This window comes from Chinchilla lanigera, unplaced genomic scaffold (assembly GCF_000276665.1).
Source record: "Chinchilla lanigera isolate Chin_1 unplaced genomic scaffold, ChiLan1.0 scaffold00092, whole genome shotgun sequence".
Classification (NCBI taxonomy): Eukaryota; Metazoa; Chordata; class Mammalia; order Rodentia; family Chinchillidae; genus Chinchilla; species Chinchilla lanigera.
The window spans coordinates 2,500,582-2,526,209 of NW_004955493.1; the positions used below are offsets into that span (position 1 = coordinate 2,500,582).

At 46.5% G+C, this 25,628-nt stretch overlaps 1 protein-coding gene across 1 annotated transcript in view; it reads left to right on the forward strand.

Annotated features, from left to right (window-relative positions):
* Prkcb (protein kinase C, beta) overlaps positions 1–25,628 on the forward strand; it is a gene marked incomplete at its 5' end in the record, with an annotated part of 315,029 nt that overhangs the window by 105,088 nt on the left and 184,313 nt on the right. Inside the window, 1 exon segment of the mRNA XM_005405341.2 lies at positions 24,445–24,527. Coding sequence (XP_005405398.2) covers positions 24,445–24,527 — 83 coding nt within the window.

The following is a 25,628-nucleotide window of genomic DNA, read 5'->3' on the forward strand; positions in this document are numbered from 1 at the left end:
GCCACCTCTCAGAGGTTCCACCTCCTAATACTGTTACAGTGGCAATTGCATTTCAACATGTTTTAAGGGGAACATGCAAATCACAGCTATGTCTAGATCTATCTATCATCTATCTATCTATCTGCCTATCTATCTGTATTCTCTATCATCTGCTATCTATCTCTGTCCATCTGTCTATCTGTCTATCTGTCATCTATTATCTCTGTCTGTCTGTCTGTCTGTCTATCATCTATTCATCCTGTTCCCTAAAATAATCATAATGACCGAGGGGATGTAGCACTTTCCCTGGCCAGGTTGAGTCACACAGTTCCTCTTGGAGCCGAGATCAGAGGTGGCCCCACAAGGACCGAGTGAAGAGAGGGAATGTCCCAAAGGAAAGTAGAAGTGCTGTTTTGTGGAAGTGCTAGGCAGACAAGGAAAGCAGTCGATGTCCACACTCCCAGTGCCTGGCTTTAGTCCTCTGCTCTTCCCATCTCTGTGAATCATCTCAGCACTTCCTGTCTGAGTCCTGACTTCACCTCTGAGTTGCAGTCTCAGTGCTTTCAGCCTTTAGAGTCCGGCGTTTCCATTGGCCGTTCCACTCAGATCTGAAGCTTGCTGTGCCCCAGCCCTAAGCAGCTCCCGCTCGATGGCTCTTCCCAACCTCTCCTCCTTGGGCAGTGCTGCCACATGGGTTTCTACCTCTCCTTTCTCTCCTACCCCACCCCCACTTTGCAGCCCCATCATGCTTCTTTGGGCCCTTTGAATGTGCCTTTCCATGCCTCTGTCTTCCTTTGGAACCCTCTTTGCTGGGTGCTTTGCTTGCTGAATACTGACACATATTTGAGTCTCAGCTCGGAGTCGCTCCTTCTGGCACATTTATTCTGATCACCCCCTTCGCCGTGTCTGGGCTAAGGACTCTTCCCTGGTGTCCCACTTGGCCTTCACATCATCTGCCACTGTGGTCTTTGCTCAGTGCTGAGGTTTGGGTGTGTTGTGTGCTCCAGAGGCTCACGTGCTGGGAGCTTGGTTCCTTGTATGGTGGTGTTGACCCACCTTTAGGAGGTAGGTCTTCTGGAAGATAATTAAGTCACTGGGGGCAGCACCTTGAGTTGGAATTCATTCTGATCTCGCTAAGTGAGATTGTTCTTGTGAGAGCTGCTTATTATGCCGTGAAGCCACCCCATGTGCTTGGCTCTTCTGCCCCTGGCTGGCTTCTTCCCTGTTTCTCTGTCATATTACGATGTAGCCACAGGACCCTTACCTGGATGCTGCCACCACACCATGTTGAAATTCAGTTCCTAGTGTCACAGTATTAAGAGGTGAGACCTTTAGGAAGTGATTAGGTTTTGAGGGTAATGTCCTTCTGCTACCAGATTTGGGAACCAAATAAGCCTTTTAATCTTACAAAGTGTTCAGCCTTAGGTATTTTGTTATAGCAACAGAAAACAGACCAGTACACCCAGACTCTATGGACACGGTCTGTTGTCTCTTTCCACTTAAGGGCAGGACATATATGTTTTCTTCACCCTTGATATCTCCAATAGTCCAGACTTAGGACTGTGTATCTGGGTCTGACGAATCATGATTTGAACCTATATGTCTTTTTCCTGAGTTGTGAGAATCTGGGAAAATTCCATCACCTCTCTAAGCCTCAGCTTTCTTATTTCTACAGTGGAGATAATAATAGTCCCTCCCTCATTGGGCCATTGTGAGGAGTAGTGGTGGTCACATGTAAAGTGTTCAAGACAGTGCCTGGTACCTGGGAAACATTTAATTAGTGCTATTTACAATTTTAATACATACTATGATTATTATAACATCCAGTGTCTAACATGTAATAAACTCACAACAAATGCAAGGTCTTCTTATTAGTCTAGGGTTGGACCTCAAACACATTAGGCTCACAGGGAGGTTGAAATTTTCTTTATGAAAAAAAAAAAAAAGAAAAGAGCAAAAAAAAGAAAAAAGCCCCTGATGCTTCCTTTGCTGTCCATGGAGTGGGAGATGGCGATTCCCACTGAGGTAGGGTGGATGGTTTCAGTGGGCGCCGGACACCCTCCCCCTTGTGGTGGAAGTGGTCCCCTCTGATACCACTGGGGCCCAGGTGGTGTGGGCTCCACTGGTTTCCCTGTTGGATCTGCTGGAGGCAGCCTTGCCCCTCCCAGAAGGAGGCTCATTGAGATTTGTGAGGGTCTTGTTTCTGAGAAGTACCAGGGACTGCCTGGGGCTGCCACAAAGGGGTTTCTCTTCTCTCCCCATGTCTCAGTGAGTTCCCTTTGATCTCTACACGGTGTTTCTCTTTTCTTGCTGGGCACAAGACAGGGCATCCTCAGGTGTTTGCTCTTAGTTTGAGCACTGCCGTCATCACTATCATCATCCCACCGGGTGTCTATGAGTGATGGTATTTTGTATACCGAAGGACTGCGGTGAGGATGAAATGAGGTATAAGCATATGCTATATCCTCACTGTTCAAAATGGTAGTCATTAGCCACATATGACTACTTACATTAAAGTTTTAGTTAACTAATGTTAAATACAAGGAAAAAAATTCATTTCTCAATGACAGTAGCCACGTTATATGTGCTAGTGCTGCTGTGATAGAGATGACGGTATGGACATCATAGAAAACCTTCCGGGACGGTGCTGACCTGGGACTGGAGCTGGAGAGCTGCGGTTCCTGGGCCTCCAAACTGAACTTGTAGACGCAGTTTCACGGGGCACAGCCACGCCTGTTTGTTCACACTCTGTGCGTGGCTGAGTTTGCCCTCAAGGATATAATTGTGTAGTTGCAAAAGAAGCTATGGCCTGCAAATCAAAAATGCAGGAAATCCCTCATTTAAGATGCTCTGACTTGTAATTTTTTTTAACTTCATGATGATGTGAAAGTAATATGTGTTCAGTAGAAACCACATGTTAAATTTTGAATTTTGATTTTTGTCCCCTGGGCTAGCAGTGCATGGTACGGTTTCTTCTAAGATACTGGACAGCAGCAGCAAGCCACACCTCTTAGCTAGGGGACACACCTGGTGCTCCAAAGGGCACTGTATTGCTAAGCTCGGACTTTCAGTTGGTTAGGCATATTCAGCACATTTTCAACTTATGATATCTTCAACTTAAGATTGGTATATTAGGATGTAACCCTTATCCTAGAAGACAAATTCACAAGCCACTCATCTAGAACACTGCATGACACGTGGAAATGTTAAGTAGATGTTTTCTCCTTTTTTGATTATTAAAAGTAATGTGCACTTAGTTCTCCAAATAACCATTCAGAGTATTTTTGTCTGCATCCCAGAGGTGAGAAAACTGAGGCTAGAGTTTTACGTGGTAACTTTAGGGAAGGGGAAGACCTCATTGATCTTGTTCATTAACTACTCCTGTATTTAGGGCAGTACCTGGTACACGGTAGCCATGGTGTTGAGTGACGAATGGGTAAATAAATAACTTTATGAATAAATATAAAAATTTGAGCAGCTTTATTGTAAGGATGAGGAAACAAAGGTCCTTCAGAGGATGTTTTGTCCTACCTAGCCTGCAGCTGGAGTCACCCGCAGAGCAGCATCAGGGTCATTCCCCTGAGGGAGTGCCCCAAATCATCCAGCGGTGAAGCAGGTGGGGATTCTAAAGAGAGAAGTACCAGGTTTCAGAGTGGCCAGTCCATAGCGTGGTTTCTTTTTAAAAATTAATTTTAACTGATGTATGAAGGCATAGTAATTACACGTGTTTATGAGGTTTCGTGTGATGTTTTAACACATGTATACATGGTGTAATGTAACAAGTGAGACCTAGCTCCTCAAACGTTTATCATTTCATATGGTGGAAACATTCAAACCGCTTGCTTGTAGCTTTTTGAAATATGCCATACATGGTTGTTGTCTGCATTTTTCCCCCTTGTGCAGTCCAAAGCGTTTATCAGGGAACTGCAGTTTATCCTTGGAATGGGTAGAGAAAAGGATGTCCCACCTGGCCATGTCTGTAGCAAGAGCATCAGGGATGGAATTTATAGGAGTTTGGTGAATTTTGTTTGGCTCAGGGCCGTGGTCAGTTCCTTTCAGTGTTTTGGACTCCAAGGTGGGCTCCTCTGTCAGTGCCTGGGAACATTCAAGGCCCTGGCTTGCGCGCTAGCCTGCTGGAAGAAACTTGCTGTTGGCTTCGTCCCACAGCAGTCAAGGCAGTGTGTGGTTTCCTGCTCAGACCTCCGCGAACCCTGGGGGACCCTTTGGAGGGAGAGTTCCTTGTCAGAAGGGAGAATAGCTGTGGAGACCCAGAGCTGGGAATCCAGCTGTAGTGGTCCATGCGATTCGGAAGTCTGCTCCACCACCCTGCTTTCCTGGGAAGCTACCTGACACAGCGCTGGTGTCCCCGCTCCCCAGTGTGGCCTTCTGTTTAGGTCGTGCTCCTCCTCTCCAGCCGCTGGCTTCCACTGTTTTGTCACACGCTTGGGCTTGAAGCTTCGAGTCTGATGCTGTGGCGACATAAAGCTGTGCCATGGAACTGTTTGGTCCAAGTAGGTCAGCCAAATCTGAGCGTGTGCGCTCTCCCTCGGCCACTCCAACCTGTGAGGTTTAAGGTTGAGAACATTTGTGATTGTACACATCTGTTACAGCAAAACCAAGAGGGCAGTGGGGCATCGTCAGCCACTGAGCTGAAGGCAGGGTGGCACTGCACTCCCGGTGTGCCTTCCCGGGTGGGTTCTAGGGAGGATCTTCACACAGTCAGTGAACACAGGTTCCATGTCTGGGGCTGGGTGTGGCTACTGCGGGGCTCTGAGGGCTGGAGTCTGGGGGACACTGGGACCTCACTGTTCCGTCCTTCACCGTGAGAGGATTATTTTTCACATGCTGTGGAGCCAGATTGGATCTGAATCCTGCCTTCACCCTTGCTGGCGTGCAGTTTTAGACAAGATACTCTCTCTTGGTGCCTCGATTTCCCCATCTGGACAGTAAGAGTAGTAATATAGGACCTCCTGCATGTGTGTGGTGAAGATTAAAGGAGCCGATATATGGGAAATATTTAGAACAGTGCGTCACACTGTAATTACTCTGTAAGGGTTTATTATTATTACGAGTCTCCTGTCAGATCTCCCCTGTGGTCTGGCTGGTTTCAAAGGAGCAGGGACTGTCGTGCTTGCCTTTAAATCCTGCACGGTTAAGCTGGGGCCTCCAACTCGACCATCTTCAGGGGCCTAAGAGGGAACTGAAATTCGTGAACTGAACCGGGCAAGGATTACTGGGCAGTGGAGAATGCAGCCGTCCAAATGGGAAGCAGTCATTCATTCACACTCGACCTGTTTGTTGAACACCTACTATGTGCCAAACCAAAATCCCCTGCCCCCTTGGAGTTCACATTTTAATGGATTGAGTTCCAGCTGCTCTGTCTGCATTCAAGATATGGGACCGTTGTTGACAAAACGTGTGATTTTTAAAAAGAAAAGACAGAAACCTGCACCTTTAAAAGTGGCGAACGCTGCTACGGTGAGGATTGGCAGTGGCTCCTCACTGTGCAGAGGCGCAGCGAGGGCTGAGCCCCAGAGGGTTTGCAGCCCTGCTGGGAGATGCTCTTCCAGTAGCGCTGGGAGGAGGCTGCCTCTGCTCGGAGACTGGCAGTTGGTTTCGTGTCAAGGTCGTTGGAACGGAGGAGCCTCTTCCCTCCGTGGGCTTTTTCTGCCCACAGAGCAGACGATGCCCCTGTGCCAGACTGCAGGCGGCGAGTTCAAGTATTCCTTCTCCCAGCCTTCCTCTCGGATGGCAGCCTTGGCCCGCTTCCCAGCCCCGAGGCAGGAGATGACAGGAGGGTGGCAGTGCTTCCTTGTAGTCACGGGGAAGGGGGAGCACCCATTGAGTCCGTGGTGGCAAACGCGGAGAAAAAAGCTGCGGGTCGGGGAGGCAGCCTCTGAAGCCGGAGAATTAATTGTCTCTGTTGCCTAGATCATTTAGAAGAGGAGAAGTGATTTAAAAGCCTGTGTGGGAAGGCAGTGGAATGAGATTGATGAGAGGCGAAGTTTAGGATGCTGCCAGGAGTGACTCCTAACAGCTGGAGGTTTGTGGAGAGCGAGAGGTGAAAGTCCTGGGAAAATGTGAGAAACAGTCGCGGAGGTGTTCTCCGTTTGGTGGGCCTCATAATGCTTGCTTTGACCTGGGGGTGCCTGTAAGGGATGTGCGTCCTCTGGATTGCCCGGGGTGCCCGCCGCTCTCTGCGCGCTGTATACCCTTGACTCATTTACTCTGCTGCCCCTGTGAGGCTTTGAGTGGGGGCTGTGCTCTGAGGGAAGCCGTACGAGAGAGTGCCTGGAACAGTGGACCATAGATTGAACCCTCTGTGTGGTATTAGGCCTGTCTCTCCACTTTGGTGTCTGTGATTGTGAGAGTCCTGCAGGAAACAGAAACTGCTTGGGTGACTGCAACGAAGCAAGTTTGATTAAGGGATCAACTATAGAAATAGGGCCGAGTTCAGATGAGACGTAAGAAACGCTGCGGTGTCTCAGGATTTGCTTCAAGGAGAAACTGTTACCACCTAGGGGAGGAGGAAGCTGGTAGAGAAAGCAGTGTGGTGAGATTTGGAACTAAGCAGGATGGGACTGTGGTGTTGGAGGGATGCAGTTGCTTCCTGAAGAGGGAGAGGAGGAGGAAGAAACCCCACAGCTTCTCTGCTTGTCTGCAATGTTGTTCTCGCCCACTGACTGACCGCCTGGAGACCAGAAGGCCAGGAGGCCTGGGCGATACATTCTGTGGGGCTCAGTGTCCTGAGGTTCAGGCCACAGCAGAGCCAGGTGGAAAATGGATTGATAAGAGAAACTGAGAGAAGCTGGGGGTGGGTGGGTTTGCACACCTGAGGTCCGAGCGCTCTGGGAAGTTGAATCAGGCAGATCGTGAGTTCAAGGCCAGCCTGAGCAACTTAATGACTTAGCAAGACCCTGTCTCAAAATTAAAAAAAAAAAATTAAAGGGCTGGAGATTTAGCTCAGTGTGAAGGTCCTGGGCTCAATCCCCACATCTACCACAAAGGGAAAAAAAAGTAATAGTATGCTGATCTTCAGTCTCCTAACCTCAAAAGTGGACGATAATAAGGCAGTCTACCCTGAAGGATCGTTAGGGGGCTGCTGTACTCAGGCAGAGGAAGCCCTGCTAGATCATAAGTGTTGAATAAATGCTGGGTCTTAGTGTGGGTCTGAAACCAGAGAAAAGGGTTGTGTACCTTGTCTCTGCCGACACTTTCAGTATCAAGAGACATTCCCTCCCTGTCCTGTGACCGGCCCTGGCATAACTGATTCTTTCATGGGGAGTGTTAGGCGGAGGTATGACTGGCAAGAGCAGAGACCCTGGGGTACGGTAGCCTGGATTCCCATCCTGGCTGTCGCTTACTGTCAGGTTACTTCTCCTGCCTCATTCACCTCCTGTGTGAAAAGGTGATACTAGTGTCTTCCTCACTGGGTTGTGGGAATTAGTGAGCTAACCCATGTAAAGCCTGTGCAGCAGTGTCTGGCACGTACTAGACAATCAGTATGTTACTGTTCTGTTGCTGTCATGATTGTCGTCACGGTCAGCATCACTCATGACTGTCGTCATCATCATCATCATCACCATCTTCCTCACACACCCCCACACACCATGGATCAGCTCCAAGCACCACTGAACCACTGGCAGTAGAAAAGTCTCCACAGGATGGATTCCATCGCACCGTTCCTCTTGGAAGCTCCATTGATCCTACCGTTTTCTCCCCGTCCTCCCACGGGGATGATATTTCAGGGAGTGATTGATAGGTGTGTGTGTGTTCGTGGGGAGGGGTGGGCTTGCTCCTGACTCGCAGCTCAGAGTGCTTTGTTATGCAGAATAGCTTGCCTGTCATCCTCTCCGGGCCCCTTCCCTGAAAACTTCCAGGCTATTTTTGAGCCCTCATGGCCCACATGTTCCTTTCTGTGTGGTGTCAACGCCAGTACAGAAGAATTGGAACCTTTCGGCAGAGGAGAAAGCAAAAGAGATTTCAAAGTGCGAGGGGGATGAGTGTTGCTCGGATGAGAGGGGATGGAGGCATGACAGGAATGCTCAGTTTAGCGACTGCCGCAATCCGTGTGTTTGTATTTAGATCTCACCGATTCCTTGGGGATCAGTGGAGACACCCGAGGTCGCTGTCACCTCCTAGGAGCTCCCAGGCTCATATGCATTCTGGAAGATGAGGAAAGGATGCAGGGAGGAGAGTGGGCGTTTACCCCAGGGCAACGCCTGGCACAGGTGTGGGTGCTTCTGAGGATGGAACAAAGTGCTTTGGTGCTGGCTGCCTGGGGGTCTTTGGGTTTCTGTGTGCTGTGCACAGACAGACCTGAATTGTGTGCGGAAAGGTGGATCTAAGATGGGAGTGACGGCGCACGCCTGTAATCCCAGCACTGGAAGAGAGTGAGGCCGTTTGAGCCCAGCCTGGGGAACTCAGTAACTTAGCGGGACCCTGCCTCAAAGTAAAAAATGAAGAAGGGCTGACGATAGAGCTGAATGTGAAAGCCCTGGGCTCAGTGTCCAGTAACACACACACACACACACACACACACACACACACACACACACACACACACAATAAGAACATCTAAGAGTAAAGGGACAAGGTATAAACCCTCACCTTGTGGGTAGTGATTTCACTTTCCTTTTCTTCCTAGAAGGACGGAGTGTGGCTCTGGAGACAGACCTGTTTTCAAATCCCTCCCCTGCCTTCCGCTAGCTCTTTAATGTTGGGCGAGTGGCTGAGTTCTTTCTGAGTCATCTTTACTTACTGGAAAGGAATCATTCAACCATGACTGTCATTAACAGGGCTGGTGCGAGGTATCGAGATCAGGGTGTTCTGGGGCCCCTGAGGCTTGAGACAGTTTGCTAAATTTGGTGTTAAATTCTCCCCGTAGTCCCAAGGGAAGGGCAAACGAGGGACACTTGCATTTCACACACGAGAAGACCCAGGCACAGAGAGACGTGTGCGTGACCACCCTGGGGTAAGTCCTGCAAATGGACAGGATGCGAGAGGCCTTCCGGCCTCCTGAGGGGAGCAGCGTGGGACAGCGGTGTGTTAGCTGACCACTACTGCACCACGAACGTGAGGTCATTGTGGAGATTTGTTTGGCTCCCAGAGATCTGAGTTCATCACTGGGTGGCCCTATTGCTTTGGGGCTGTAGCAGCATGTCATGGTGGAGTGCCCGGTGAAGCAAACTGTTCACCTCATGGCTAGAAAACAAAAGAAGGGGGAGGAAGGAGGGCCTGGGGTCACACTGTCTTTCTTAAAGGCGTACTCCAAGGACCTAAAGTTTTCACTACGCCCCACCTCTTAAGATTCACTTACCTCCCATTAACACCACTGGGAACCAAACCTTTTACTACATGGAACCTTGGGGAACACTTAGAGCCAAGAGACAGCAAGGGGCTAGGGCTTGGTCATTGTCTGGAGTCTTGTGGGCGGGTTTTCTAGACCCCTGGCTCAAAGCTTTCCTGTCATGTGTAAAGCAGGGGAGAGCAATAAAAGTTCCTGTCTGTGAATGTCGTGGTGGTTACTTGAAGTAGACCTGTAGCACTTCGCCTGTGCATGGGATATGGTGAGCGCTCGATGGAGGACCTAGAAGCTGTTCTTATTTTTAATACTATTAGGGTCATAGCAGTGACAGTCATAGTTATTGTTGTAGTTGTAATAATAGTTAAAGAATGCTTGTGCCACCCAAGTTTGCGTTCTGTCCTCGGGAGCATTACAGATCTTCTTTGCTCTTTTCCCCGCCTCTGAGGAGAGCTGGCATGCTGTCACCCGCCTCTTGACACCTCCTCTATGACCCCATTCTCCACCCTACTCTGTTTTGCTCTGGGTTACTAGAAAGTAGACTCTTGGGGCTGTGTCTCCTGAGCTACCTTAGTGTTTGATTAAGTTCAGCCAATGGGAAATGGTAGCAAAAGGTGAAGAGGGTTGGAAATAGGTTTTGGGTATTTTCACCCAGTTCCCTCCCCCACTGGTAGGGGTGACCCCCCCTTTCCAGAGCACCAGCTCTCACTGGGCTCTGGGCGCACCACTTTATTAAACCTTTAACTCTGGGTGGGGTAACAGTTTCCTGCAGTTGCTGGTGTTTTTAATTGAACATCCAGGGTGAATTCTATTTTCCGCTGAGAGCCCCATGGACATAAAAACCTATTAAAAGGTAATGTGTTGAATTGTTTTGCTTTGGAAAAACAGAATGATACAACCACTTTGAAAAACAATGGCATTTCTCATAAAGGTGAACAGTTACTGTCTGAGACAGCAGTTCCACTCCTATGCATTCACCCAAGGGGAGGTGAATTACATGGCTTCACAAAGCCTTACAAATGAATGCCCATAGCAGCTTTATTCCTAAGAGCCAGGAACTGGAAAAATGTAGCATATGTATCAATCACTGAACAGACAAGTGAGCTTCAAAACAACCGTATAACAGAATATTACTCCGCTATATGTACGAACTAACTACCAACACTGACAAGTGCACGGATGACTCTCAGAAGCATTACTCTCAAGCGAAGGAAGGCAGGCACAAAACAGCACATACTCCGTGGCTCCATTAGTCTCCAGTAACGGGAAGCCGTGGTTACCAAGGACTGGGGATAGGAAGGAGGATTAATGGTAAAAGGGCGCCAGGGAACTTGGGGGTGGCGCCAGCGTCCTGTGTCTTCACTGTAGTGGTAATTACATGGATGTAATATGTCTGCCAAAACACATCGAACTGTACATCTAAAATAAATGTCTTTTCATGTATTAAACTGTGCCTCATCAAGTTGAGGTAGAGGAACATTTACATTTCCTTTATTCTATTGAAATATTAGGGGATTCAGAATTAATCAAGTGTACTTAAATAAAATACAATACCAAGTGTATTTAAATAAAAACAGAAAGAAAAAAGTAGCAACAATAACAGCAAAGCTCAAGTGGAACGTGCCCATCGTGAGGACCTTTTTACTTTCATTTTACATCTGGGATGATAGTAAGAAGGTTTTGTCTTTTCTATTCAAAATGTCCTGGGAAGAAATGAAAACGTGTATTTGCTGAAGGAGAGACCGTGGACAGAAAAAGAGCCAAATGGTGTATAGTCACTGGCTTCAAATCTTGACCAATCAATCACCCAATTAAATACTACTGAGCTCTTAATTGGTGCCCACCCCAGGGGGACCGTGTGGAGCAAAATGTGTGGCTCTTTTGCTGTGATGGAGATAACAGTCAGAGAGGGACAGGCTTGGTGATGATGGGAAACGGCAATAATAATAATAACAGTGGCTCTTACTTAGGGTGAGCTTGCAGTGCACCAGTTATTGTGTGAAAGTTTATATTTCCTGTAATGTTTTTAATGTGTTGTCCCCCTTAATCCTAGGAACTCTATCGGTAGGTGTCCTCTGACTCCCATTTTATGATTGAAAATAACCAAATGTGTTAGAGAAGAGAAGTCCGGTGGGAATAGACAGTAAGCGGGTTATACATGGATTGTGGGCTGGAGAAGATTCCCCTGAGAAAATTATGTTAGATCTAGGATCTAGAGGATGGTAGGAAATAAACAAAAAGCAAACTTCAGATCACAGGCAGGGACTGGGCTTGTTGGTTTTTGCTTTTGCTTCTGGTGAAGGCAGGGGGCTGGTTTTGAGTGGTGACCGTGGGCGGGACTGCACAGGATTAGTGTTTAGGAGTGGGTGTTGGCAGGGAGGAGGGGAGAGTGGCCCCAGGGTGAGGGACACAGGCACCTCCTGGGAAGCGAGGCAGAAGAAGAACTTGCTTTGGGGCATGCTCAGTTTGGTATCCACACAGTCCTCCCGAGGAGGCAGGGGAATGCGTGAGTGTGGGTCTCAAGGGAGAACTCTGCACCCAGAGCTGCACAGGTAAAGGTGAATGTGAACAGAGCTCCCGAAGTGTAGTGGACGGATGCACGGGCTTGGGAGCAGATGTGCGCGGGGAAGGGCAGCACCAAGGACAGAGTGCTGAGCACCACTAGCGAGCAAGGGCCTGGAGAACAGCGGCAGGAGGACGAGCCAGCGAAAGGAGGAGGCGGCCAGAGAGCTTAGAATTGGGACCTTCTAGGAAGCCTGACTTTGGTGCAGAGGAAAAACTCTCTAATATTAAAGGCATCCTTTGGAGGTGAAAGGCTCCTGCCCTGGAACTGTGCAATGAAAAGTTTGGCAAGCGCTGCACGGGGTGTCCTGGACGGGATACTGGCGTCAGCGTGGAACGTGAGCAGGTGTCTGAATTGGTCTGGACTCTTTGATCATTTGTAAACGGGAACAGTGGGCTCCTGTTGTTGAAAGAACGAAAACCAAACGGAAGGGTGTTGGGTACACAAACCTGCAGTTCCAGGCTTTGAGAAGCAGAGTCCGGAGCAGCTGTGGGGAAGCCTGCGTCAGGAGCTGATGGGTGACATACACATGGTACTACCAGGCATCCTTGCATCTCCCTGCCCCAGAGTCAAGGTCCAGGGACAAAGGGTATGATATACTGATGTTGGCTGTTGGGTCATGTGCAAGGGGAGAGCTGGGAGTCTTGGCTAAAAGCAGTGCAAGGACGATATACAATGGAGGAAGGACGACTTCCCAAAGGAAAAATTAACATTGCGGTTATTAGAACAAGGAGCGAATCCTGGGCAGGCAAAGCCAACAGGTGGTCTCTGTAATCTCTGTGACTTTGCCTTTGATTTGGTGATTTTTTTCCTGCAATGTTTGTTCAGCAATCTTTAATGTTCAGAATTTGCTTAGCTATATGCCTTGAAGTTGTGGCTGGTGTTTCACTTGTGCTTGCTTCTCTAAAGTGAGCTGGGCACCTGGGATTGGTGTGAAATTATCTCTGGGCATTAAGTCGCCTACCTTTGGAGGCACAATTTGGTGGGTGTAACAAATCGTCATGTCAAGAAGCAGTGTGGCCTTGTGGTCATATGGACTCTCTCTCACCTTTAAAGGTAGGAGGCCTATAGTGGCAGATGGCATAAATCACTGCTGCATCAGTGAGGTGTGTGTGCCCATCCTAAAGGCATGTACTGAAGAGGAATTTGAGTAGCAGGCTCCTAGGGGTATAGGGTACCTGTCAAATCTCCTGGCACTTTCACCTGAGCAATCTCCTACGTATTGGAAGGCTCAGTATCTACAGGAGTACTGCCAAGGGACACACTAGACACCAAATTCTTAGTTCATCAACATGGACTGATCTGGTTGAGTGTTCTTCAAACCAAATTCTTAAATTAAAAAGGTTGATTTATAGGAATGCTCAAAATGCAGGAAAAAAATAGAGGCCTCCACTGCTCATCCTCCAGTTTCTTACAGCTGGTTTATTAACGAGAATTTCGTGGGTTACAAGAGACAAAAACACAATCCAGGTTGGGTTAGGGTAAGAGAAATTTGGGGATTATATAGCAGAGTTGAGTTCTTCCGATCTGGTTGGACCTCGGTGCTCGTTTGTGGTTATCAGACATCAGCTGACAGCCTTAGCGCACTCACACAAGCTGCGAGTCAGGTGATTTCCCGAAGGGCAAGCCCAGAGGATGGAGGCTGTCGAGCAGGAGTAAGAGATGACCACCACACTTTGGTTTTGGGGCCAGGCCTTCTCCTGGTCTGAGTGCCCTAGAGCTGGAAATGGCTGACGGGTGAAAGGAGGTGATGAACCCTCTTAGGGCAGTGGCGTTGTGTCCTGGTGCCCCCATCCTCACAGCCTGATAAAAAAGGAGAAGCCTTGGGGCCGGGACCAGTCTCCCTGTGTTGTCTGGTGCCGCGCAGGGGTCTGGCTCCCCCAGACTTGTTTCAGCAAAAAGTGAAGGGGGCGAACAACTTTCTTTTCAAAGCTTTATTTTCTTTCTGATGCCTGTTCTTGACCTGTTCCTGGTTCAGCTACTGCACCATGCTAATTTAGTAGATCTGCTAACATTCTAGATGAGAACACGCCCTTCCTGGGGTTGCCGACCACAACACAGTGCTTGTTTCCCTTTTCAGTGCTTGGCTGGTGCTAAGCAATGGAAGTCTCTCTTCCCCTCCTCCAGGAGGAATTAATCCTGAGAACTTTAAGAGTTCCTTAGGAAACAGGGTAAACAGAAGTAGCCTATCCATATGATGGTGTATGGAACCGCTTCTCAGATGTGTTCATCTGGGTAAAAGCAAGTGTTGGAGGCATGTGCAGAGTAGCAGTGCTCAACCCTCCTAGCACGTTTCAGGCATCTGGGGAGCTTTTCAGAGGTACCGGCCCCTGTCCCCTCTTCCCACAAGTACCATTAAATCAGTGCCTCAGGGAATAAGACCTGATCATTTTCCCCCTCGGAAGCTCCCCAGGTAGCTGTAGCCAGGGCTGATAACCAGTGGTGTAGAATGGTATCAGATGGATGTAACAAAAGAAAAATAGAAAACAAAAAGAAAATGGCGATATCTCACTCCTTACACAGTTGTGCTTGGTGTGCACAGGAGACCGTTTGAAGGAGCTACCTCCTCTGGAATACCAACATCTGCAGATACTCAGATCCCCCGTGTGAAGTGGCGTAGTGCTTGCATGTCGCCTCCATGCAAATATTCCTGGAGAATATTTTAACTCATCTGGAGATTACTTATAACACCCAGTGCAATGTAGATGCTCTGTGAATACTTGTTCCTTTGTATTGATGAGGGAATAATGACAAGAAGAAAAAGTCTGCACGTGTTTGATACAGGTGCAGTTTTTTTCCAAATAATTTTGATGATTGTCTCCTAAGATGCGGAGCCTTTTGGCATGGAAGGCTTACTGTATGCATTTAGACATGCATTGCTCACACATGGAGGGAATAGCTCTAGATTTTACAAAAGAATTACACAAGGAACCAGAAAGACTTGTTCCCTCTGGGAAGGAATAGAACCGTGATTCTCAACTGTATACTCAATTGTAACGTTTGGATTTTTAAACCATATGTATGCTACAGTCTTTTTAAAAGAAATTCTCATTGCGTACTGAAAGCTGGCCACGCAGGGCTAAGAATGAACCTGAACTCATGCAGCTGGTTCATGTCGGGGCAGCTGCCTACAGATTTCCAGTCATGGGCCCACTGCCTGTGGTCTTAGCCGCCTTCTGCTTAACTCAGCTTTGATGAGCTGTTTCTGAGTACAGGAGTGACCACTGATTCATTCATTGCTCATCCATCCATCCATTCATTCATTCATTCACTGATTCATTCATATTCTTATTAAGCATAGGAATCTTATTTTCACAATCACATGGGAAGCAGGTGGTCTTACTCCCATTCTGTGGTTGGGGATATACTGTATTAGCTACAACAATGTGAGTGACTGAGGTGGAACTATTTGAGGTAGTTTGGCCATCTAAGATAGAAATATTTGAGGTAGGATGGCCGTCTGAGAGCTTGTAAACTGGTGACATGCAGATATGTTTGGATGGCCTCTACACACGTTTGACAAAAATCCTCTCTGGCCATGCTGGACCCGTGGACCCGGGACCACTGTTGGCTGGAGCTAAGTACCCCTTGGAAGGGCGTAAGTTCTTCAGTTCAACCTAGTCACCACTCTGCTTTTTCTAACGCATCAGAGGCTTGCTTCACTTAGTCAAAGGGGCTGCTTCTGTGAGTACGAGGGTTTGCAGCCGCTGCATTAGGGTAGAAAGATGAGTGAACCATCGTCTGTCTGACAGGGATGCTGCACTGAATCATGTGGAATGTGCCCCTTCTGTTCTGATGAAGTCTTCAGTCTGATGGGGGGAGAACTGAGCTTCTCTGCTTTAACTTTTAGCTGGGACTAGATGTGAGGGACTGTTGGCCTCGATAAGTTTGTGGAGCAGATTTGCAGAACAGAGAACGTACAAGGTGCATAAGAGGAAGGGACGGTCATCTTGCCTGGCAGGAGTAGGAGGCTGTGGAGGGACAGGATAGAGAAGAAAAGTTAGACAGTGGTTATAGCATGGATGGATGCCAGGCTCGGGTATTTGAACCTTTCCTTTTGTGCTAGTCCTGTTCATTCAGATTTGCACAGTGATGGAAAATCTTGTGTCTACACTGGTAGCGTCTAGCCCCACGGGGGTTTTAAACGCTTCAAAGGTAGCCAGCAAGAATGAAGAACTGCACTTTAAATTTTATTTAATTAACTTAGATTTGCATAGCCCCATGTGGCAAGTAGGGACCGTGTTGAACGGCTCATATTCAGGCAAAAGGCAGCCTGTGAATGTGCTGGAGTGGGGAACAGTACCAAAGCTGGGTCTTCAGAGGATCGACTTTCCTGGATTGTGGAGTGGGTGGAGGAAGCAGGAAGGAGTAGCACTGACATCTGTTAGGTACTTCCTGTGTCCATATACTGTGCTGAGAAGAAACTCAGTGAATCCTTCTAACACCTCTGTGAGAGAAATACTGTCACTAGGCAGCTGAGACACGGCAAGGTTAGTGGGCCCTTTCAAGGTCACCTAAGAGATAGTAGCTGCTGGTCCAGGCAGTGTGGCTGCAGCGCTTGTACCAGGAAGCTCTCCCCTGTGGAAGAAAGTAGATGAACCTGGCGTGAGAACTTCCTTCGTACTGAACCCCTGGCGATGGATTCGCAGATGACATCTCGTTTGGATTTCTTCACAGCTATGTGGCATCGCCGGTCTTATCTCCTTTGTGGTTATGGAAACTTTGGCTCCCGGAGATGAGATATTGAGGCAGGCCGATCAGTCTCTGGGGAGATCAGTTAAGGCTTTGGTACAAAAAATTCCATCTCTGAGCTGTTGAGGGCAGCTGAGGTGGCGTTGGTGGGGGTGTACCGGAGGGTACGGCATGAAAGCTGTTGCGCAGGAAGAATCAGTGGGATCTGGCAAATAACTGGAGGGTGGGGGTGAGGAAAAGCAGGGGAGGATTTCTCCAGGAACAGTGAGATGAGTGACGAATACAGATGCACTGTGGAAGTGGGGCATGTGGGCTCCGCAGGAAGCCCAGCCTGGTTTCAGACGGAAGCTGGCTAGCTGAAGGACCTCAGGCACATGCCGCCTTTCTAAGCATCTGCGTCCCTGCTGATAGAATGAGGATCATAAGCCCTTCCTCAGAGGATCGTGATGAGGCTCAGGTTAAATCTCCAGTGGAAAAGCCCTCTGCAGACTCCGGGAGCATGGCCATGTAACTCACTGCTAACGCCAGTGAAGCCAGGGGTTGGACATGACCAGACCTTTCTGCATTGCATGGTGGAGACAGTCCCCAAAGGCAGTTGAGGGAGCTGCACTTCACCCTAGGCACGAAAAAGAGTGAGAAGGGTAGTTTTGTCTTATTCTAGGACCTGGACCTAGGAGGTAAGAAAGACCCTCTCCATCCATGGCAAAGCAAGATCTCATGCTTGCAGCTCCGACTCAGATGCCCCTTCCCACCCAGCGTGTTTTCGTTTGATCTTCGTAGCATCCTTGTAAGAGCTAAATACTGTTATTTCCATTTTGGAGGAAGAAAGTTAGGTTCAGAGAGGTATAGTGCCTGGAGTATATCTTTCATCTTATTTAAAATGTGATTAAAAAATACAGTAAAGGACATGTTGTTATTAATCCATCTCAGAATACCCCCCAGCTATAAACACATGTATCCCATCGTTCTTGCCACTTTCTGCAGCAGTTCTGGGAGCCCTTTTCGTGAGTGTCTTCCTTCTCACTGTTGTGGCTGCTTTGATATCCTGAGTCAAGTCAGATGTTTACTTTTCATCATCATTATGACCTTGGGGAGGAGCCGGAAGTTGCAGAGTGCCTCAGGTAGGGGAGAACTCACCATGACGTTTTTAATGAGTCTGCCTTTCCACTGAGTGGCACTCAGCTGCAGCATTTATGCCATTTTAAAAAAACTTTTGAATAAACTCATGAAAGATGACTTCCAGAACTGCTTTAGAAAGGGTCGAGACCAATGGGTAAGTGTGTTTGAAGGGAGGAAGAATATTTTGAGGGGGATTAGTGGCAATGTGTGTTTTAATATAATACATTTTTAAAAATTTACCCCTGTAAGTGGTTAAAAAAAAGATTCAAAACAAGGTCCACCTGATTGCCGATCGTTAGCCAATAACTCCTGCGGATGATGGCTCTCTCTCAAAAAGGCTGGAAGGTTTATGATACCCAAAGAGAGGCGAGAGCCTAGGAAAATGCTGAGGGCTCTTCTCTATTTTATTTCACCCACCAAAGATACCTGTAGCTACTTCTGGAATTTCTGTCAGGCTGATGTGGGTTCAGAGGCAAAGAGCGCTCCCCAGGGATGTCAGTATTCCAGAAAAAATGTAATCAGGCGACTTTATTTACTTCTCTTTGGAATGTAATGAAAGTACTTTTTGGTTAAGAGTTGAGAGTTTAGAGATGGGGTGCAGCGTGAAGCAGAGTTGGGGTCTCAGTTCTCTCTTGGGGCAGGTACCCCAGGGAAGTTCCCTGAAATTGCTCCCTGGCCTTTTGACTCCCAGTGTGTCTGCTGCTTCTGTGATATCTGGTATTCTGATCCTTGATTGGTTTATTAGTTTCCTAATGCTGCTACAAAAATTAAAACAAGTATAGGCACCAGTAATGGCACAAACTTACTATCTTATAGCTCTGGAGAGCCAAATTCTGAAGATGGGTCTTCTAGGTCTGAAATCAAGGTGTCAGCAAGACCGCAGTTCTTACGGAGACTCGAGGGAACAGACTGATCCCTGCCTTCCCTGTCTTCTAGGGGCCACCTGCACCCCTTGGCTCTTGTTCTCTTCCAGTATTAGTGTCTCGTGCTCTGAGGCTGACTCTCCTCCTCCCTGCTGTAAGGAGCTGAGTGGCTGCACTGGGTCTGCGCCAGCAGTCAACCGAATGCACCATCTCAGCGTCCGCAATCACATCTGCAGAGTCCATTTTGCCACGCGAAGTAACATACTCACAGGTTCCATGAATTAGGACATGGCTGCACAGCTGGCATGTGACCTTCATGAGCTTGTATGTAATAAGGGAGGAGAGGAGAGGGGTAGAGCTTGGGGCCCCTTTCTCATTCTTGGCTGGGCTGAATAGCATTTCTCCCTTTTAAACAGGCCATGTGTCGATCTCCCTACCTACCCCTGACAGCTCATTACTCACCCGGCCCCTATGTGAGACCCTGTTTTGTGGCCCCAATAAAACATGTCTATAGAGGGGTTCAGAGGTCTGTAGGGTGCAGGTGTGCAAACCTTGGCAAGAAGGAGTCACTAAATAAGCCATGAAAGGTGGAGGGATTGTTGGCTTTTAAGGCACCTGTGTGAAAACAGGCCCCGGTACGGTTTTCAGCAGCTCAGTAAATGTTGCCTCTTCTTTCAGTAAAGCTAATCTTACCCTGAATTGCCAAACAGAGATGAGGGGGTGTTTATTTGTATCACAAAAGGATGTAGTTTGTTGCTTAAAATAGCCAGGCCTGCTTCTTTCTTTGAAGTGTTTTAGTTAATGGGGAATTTGATTTGCGCAACTTTGCAGAAACATGCCATGTGGGGGAATTACCTGCAGCAGAGTCTCAGCGGTTTCCAAAGTCTTCCCAGCTGCGCCCTGGAGTACACACAGGGATGGCCAGGCCACTTGGCATAGCGACTCCTCATCAGTGGGGATGGATTATTTATGTCTGTGGCTCGTTAGAAAGCTGCCTCAAGAGACCTTATCAGTGGTCCAGATGCTATGACCTCCAGCAGAAAGCAGGAGGACCACCGGGGAGGGACATCCGGCTCAAAGTTGGCAATGTTTTCTTCTCTTTCTTCTATTTTCTGTAAAGGTGATATTCATTCTTCCATTCGCTCATCCACCGAGCATTTCTTCACTAGCAGTTAGGTACCAGGACTTGCGGTAGACATTAGGAAATGAAAGATACCGCCACCCGAAAATGAATCAGTAGAAATAAGATCATAACTGATAGTTTAGAAGTTTTGAAGAACAAAGCAACTACTTGAATAGGGAGGGAAAAGCTTTTCTAAATAGCTCTGGGTCAAGGAAAGAATGTAAACCTTAATAATGGACCACTTAGAAACTTAACAGTGACACTCAATGTAAGACACAAAATGTAGCCAAAATTGTACTTAAAGTTTTTTAGCCTTCAAATCTTTCAATGTTTAATGAAGGGGAATGGGAATAAATGAATGGAACTGTAAACTCAGCAGCTTTGAAAATGGCAGTATGTGATAGCAGCAGACAGTTGGTAGACACTCCTGGTGTGGTGGGCAAGTGCTGTGCGTGGATTAACTCATTTAATTCTAACAATGCCGCCATTATTTGGAACTATTATTACCACTCATTTTTCAGAGAAGAAATTGAAGCAGAGGGAGATAAGATAATGTATTCAAATGTTATAGTTTGCAATTATGAATGCAAAATCAGAACTTGGCCGTCTGACTCTAGAATTCATATTCCTAACCAGTAAGTAAGACAAATACAAGTAAGTAATGCTAATGCACATATGTCGGGGGACAGGCGGCAAAAGGAGCAGTTAATAAAGTAGGCTAGAACTGGGTGGAATTGATAAATACACCCGTGATCTGGCTCTTTGAAATCTCAGAACGATAGCATAGACAATAAAGAGAAGAACTTCTGGAAAACAATAAAGAGAGAGACCACCTAACGGTATTGTACAGAAAAAGAACAAAAGCTTAGTATCGTCCTCGATAAGGTGTGCAGCATGAGCATATTGAGAAGAACACCGCACAGGGTTCCAAGGAAAATACAAGTTACAAAAGTTAGCTTGAGAAGAGAGAGAAAACCATCTGTGAGGTCAGGATGTAGAGAAGGGAAGCGATACAGCTGGGGAAAGCCGAGGAGTGGGCAGGTCTCCACCATCATGCCTTTATTCCACACTGCTCTGAAAGTTCTAAGTGTGGAAGTAAGGTGAGGGGGAAGAGACGTAGCTGTCAGAAAAAAGAAAACATTATTTGGGACGGTGAAGTTCCATCTGGAAAACTCACAAAAAACTAGTAGGAGTCTGAGCTTGTGTTGGTTGGGGCTCTCTAGAGGAACAGATTCAGTAGGATATATGTATATTAGGGGATGTATTAGGTAGGCTTGCAGAATCAGAGAGGTAGAGGAGTCCATCATGGCCGCCTGCATGCCGGAAAACCAGAGGGTCCAGTAGCTGCTCAACCCAAGAAACTGGAAGCCTCAGAAGAAAAGTCAAAAATACAGGAACATTCCAAGGTCAAAGGCCCAGAAGCTCCCTGGGAGCTGCTTGTATGATTGTGTAAGACGGCTGAAGAGACCGCGGTCTGATGTCTGCAGGTGGCAGGGGCAAAAGACGCTCCCATTCAAGCAGAATGGAGGTCTTCAGAATGCCCTGACTTCCTCTTTTGCTTCTCTTCCACCCCACACCCGGGGTGGGTCTTGCCCCCTGGCTTGCTGACCTGTGTGCCAGTCATCTCTGGAATCACCCTGCAGATGTGCCCATAACTGTGTTTCAGTTCTCTGCTAGGTGCTGTAATCCAGTGAAGCTGACGTACCAGGATGAATGGCCACCGAGCTAAAGAATGCTTACAAAATAAGTGCACCGAAATTCTACTGCTTTGTTATTTGTAAACAATGAGGAGAACAATAGACAGCATGTCAGTTCACAATAGCATAGAAAGAGAACCCCTCAGATTGTACTAAATGAGGAACACACAGGAACCCAGAAAAAAGGAATGACTAACGACGAGGGGGATAAAGTAAGATTCTAACAAGGGAACAGTCAGTTTCCGATGGAATTGCCCATCGTTGTAAAAATATCAGTTACCTTGAATTTTATTTCTAAATGTAAGATAGTTTTAATCAAGATCCCGGGGTTGTTTAGAAGGTATTGATGGCTTACATACAATTCAAATAAAAATTCCATTAGTATTTTTTAAATCTCGATAAACTGATTCTAAAGTTCACTTGGAAGAATCAACATGCAGGATGGCCAAGAAAATGTTTGAAATGAGGATAACGAAGGAGGACTCGCCCTGCCAAGATACGCATGTTATGAAGCTGCTATAATTAAAACCCCTCGTGCCATACTTTGAGGCGGATCAGTGGGACAAAACGTAAGGCCCAAAGACAAACTCCAGTGTGTATAATTATTGAACATATAATAAAGTTGGCATTTGCAGTCCACAGAAAAGGGGTAAGTTATTCAGTCAAGAATGCTGGGACCGTTGGTTACCTATTTGAAAAAAAACATGGCAAGGGAGATGGTCATTTCACATCAGATTCCAAGAAATTACATATGCATTAAAGAGGAACTTGGTCCATATAAAAGCAAAAGTGGAATATTTATATTATTTGCCTGACTTTGGGACATGAAGAAGGCCTTTTGAAGTATAGTTGGATTAAGTTTTCTCTGTGTAGTTTTTTCATATAGTGATCTAAAAATTATATATGGTGTTTCTGTTCTATTTTCACTCTTAACTGTTAACACACATTCCAATGTATAATGCCTTGTATGTAGTTTTTAACAGTCTATAATCTCTTGAGGAATATGACTCAGTGCATTTCAATTTTATAGGTCTCTTCCAGCTCGCATCTTATGACTCAGATTTTTTCTTTTAGCTTTTCTTTCTTTCTTCCTTTCTTTCGTCTCTTTTAAAATTTTATATTTATGGGAAATATTGAACATGTTTAAAAATAGATTTGTATAATGAACCCATACGCTTCCATCACTCAGGTTCAGTAATGACCTATCATGATCAAAGTTGTTCATTAACAGCCCTCCCTAGTGTACTGAATTATTCCGACTTGAATTCTTTTATTCATAAAGATGTAGGTGGATCCTCAATGATAAGGATTCTATTTTTAAAACCACAGTGCCATTTTCATGCCAAAAAGTCTATTACCTAATATCACTAACTTCTTTATGTCATAAAAACTGAGTATATCTATTTCCCTGACACATAGCCTCATTTAAAAAAAATTATCTTTAAATTTTTTATTGATATGTATTTATAGTACATAATGATTATTTTCCTTTTGGGGAATTGATACATGTAATAGCACACTTTAATTTATTTTTCATCCTCTTCCTTTCCCTCCTTCCCCTTTCTCTCCCTCTCCTGATCCCCTTTCTTTTTGAAAAAGATCTATCTATGCTCTCTATTATCTGTCTTTTATTTTGTTCTTTATATTTTGGGTTTCTCCTGTCAGAGAGATCATGTGGTATTTTAAGTTTGTGTGTCTGATTGATTTCACTTAAGCTTATTGTCTCCAGGTGCATCCATTTTCCTAAAAATCACTCAAGTTTATTCTTTGTGGCAGAATAGAGCCCCATTGTGTGTAAATAGCACTTTTCTTTACCCATGCATCTATCGATGGACATACAAAACCGCATAATGTTTTAAATTACTGGCTTATTCAAATTAGGATTCAAGCAAGATCTACACATTGCATTTGTTGACACGTTTTTTAAATTTGATTGAATATATGTTTCTCCTCTCATTTTCACCCTCTTGCAGTTGATTTGTTGGAGAAATCATGTTGGTTGCTTTAGTAGTGTCTATATTCTGAGGTTTTGGGGGTAAGTGTGTTTGGTGAGTGCCCCTCCCCGTGATGACATTTAGTATATTCCTCTGCCACACATATTTTCTGTAAATTCGTAGTTGTAGGGAGAGGCTTGAACCACTTTAGACTGGGTTATTTGGCAAGAGTGCTTCCTAGATGGTAGTGTGAGCTTGTGCGAAAGGGTGCAGTGTCATTTGCGGATGTCAGCAGCTACTGACGATTGTGGTTCTAATCCACTGTACCACTAGGGATGGCCTTGAGGTTTCCTGTTCTATTTTAATTTACTGAAGATGTCCTTTAGAAAGGCTCTGAGGTGGTCCCCAAACCATGGTGTCTGCCCTCTAACAACCAGTAGTCTAAAGATTGCAAAAAGGAAATTTGAACAGTAACTGTACAAGGATCTTGAACAACAAAAATAATTTCATTTTGTATATTTTCCCCGACTGTGCCTTTCTCCAGCTGACAAAATCCTCCAGTAGTGGAGCCATACCATAGGTGCATTAAACTCACTTGAACCAAATACACATTTATATGTATTGGGCTGCGAATGACTAATGTAACAGGGTAAACATTGTGGCCTGTTTCTTTCATTCTTTCACTTAACTGACTGATGGCGTGTGCGCACACACACGCACACACGCGCACACACACACACACGCCATTCCTGCTTACTGTGTTTCTACGTTCATTCATCTCATGTTATGAAGTGCGGCTCTGACATCTCAAGATGCATACTTCTTACGCACTAAGAACCTAAACAGAAACCAGCTGTTGCATCTGGTGCCTGATCTAAGAAAGGACATTCTATTTCCAAGCTGATAGAAGACCAGGGATCTTCAAGGAAGGGTACTTTGGAGCATATGTGATCTTTTGGACCTTGTTTAACTTTAGAAATTTAATGCCTGTGCAAGATACAACATAGTTGGACCCAAGGGTATGTCTTCAACACAGGGCAGGAGGCAGAAGCTGAAGCTGCTGATCATCACATAAAGATTTGGTGAAGCCCGTTTACTCAGCTCTTCCTCCCTGTTCTCCCTGCCCGCTCCCTTCTTCCCTCTCTCCTAACCTTGTTTTCTCTTTTGCAGTTTGCTGCTTTGTTGTGCACAAACGCTGCCATGAATTTGTCACATTCTCCTGCCCTGGAGCTGACAAGGGGCCAGCCTCTGACGTAAGTGATGGGCAGTGGTCACTCTCCTCTGTCCACAGTGAATGCAACCTTCGGGGTAGTGAGAGGGAGCCTGCTTAGACAAAATTATTTTGTTCCTGCTTTGGTCTGCCTTCCTGGAATTTTCCCTACTGGCTTTGTCTCTATTACTGGCCCTGCTGCCCACTTAGAATTGATTGCTGACCACAGCTTGCCTGAAAGCAATGGTGATACCTTCTGTGACTGAGTTTCTTTGACCCATGTGAGCCTTCTGCAGGTGGTCGTTTGCCGTTTTGTTGCAGATCAGGGTGGGAGGTCTGATACCGTAACACACTTAACACTCTGGAGATTGTCCTGGACAATTTGGCACTTGGAGTTAAGGACTTCAAGCGCTGTGGGACATTCGAAGCTTTTGTAGGTCTGCTTTCCAGTCCTACTCTCTGGTCCCTTCAGTACAGTTCCTTCTCTCGTCCTCAGGAAGTGGGCAGACAAGTTTTCTTGGAACTGCCTCCCTCCCTTATGCAGCTCTAAATGTTTTTGCACATCAAGGCTTGGATCTCAAGTGCAGCCAGGAGGGTCCTGTTTCCTGGGTTCTGTCTTTATCTGTCACATTTCCCTGTGGCTAACAGAAACTGAGTTCAAATTGGATTATCTGGAAAGGGAAATTGTTGGTGTTTGAAATGGAAAAACCCAAGGGTAGACCCAGCTTCGGGTATAATAATTCAGAGTGCTTAAATAAGGTCCTGGGGATCCTCCTTCTGCGTGTCTTGGCTCAGCTTTCCTCTGTATTAGTTTCATTTTCCAGAGGAGCACGATGGCAGAGGCGCCTTTCATTCTACATCTTATCATTACTGTAACCCCAGTGAAGAGACCTGAGATCTCCTTGGGCCAAGGTCACAGGTGACTAAGGGGTGGATTATGCTGATAACCTGGATCCTCACTGATAAGAGTTGACCTGGCTGGCCATTGACATCCTTATATGGTGTGAATGTTTGGTGGCCTCCCCTCCCTAGCATGTTTTAAAATCCTAACTTTTGGGAGATGGGGCTGATGGAGACCATTACGAAGCAGCCCTGAACAGGACTTAAATTATTAATTGGCTTTTCATGTTTACCTGTGAATCTG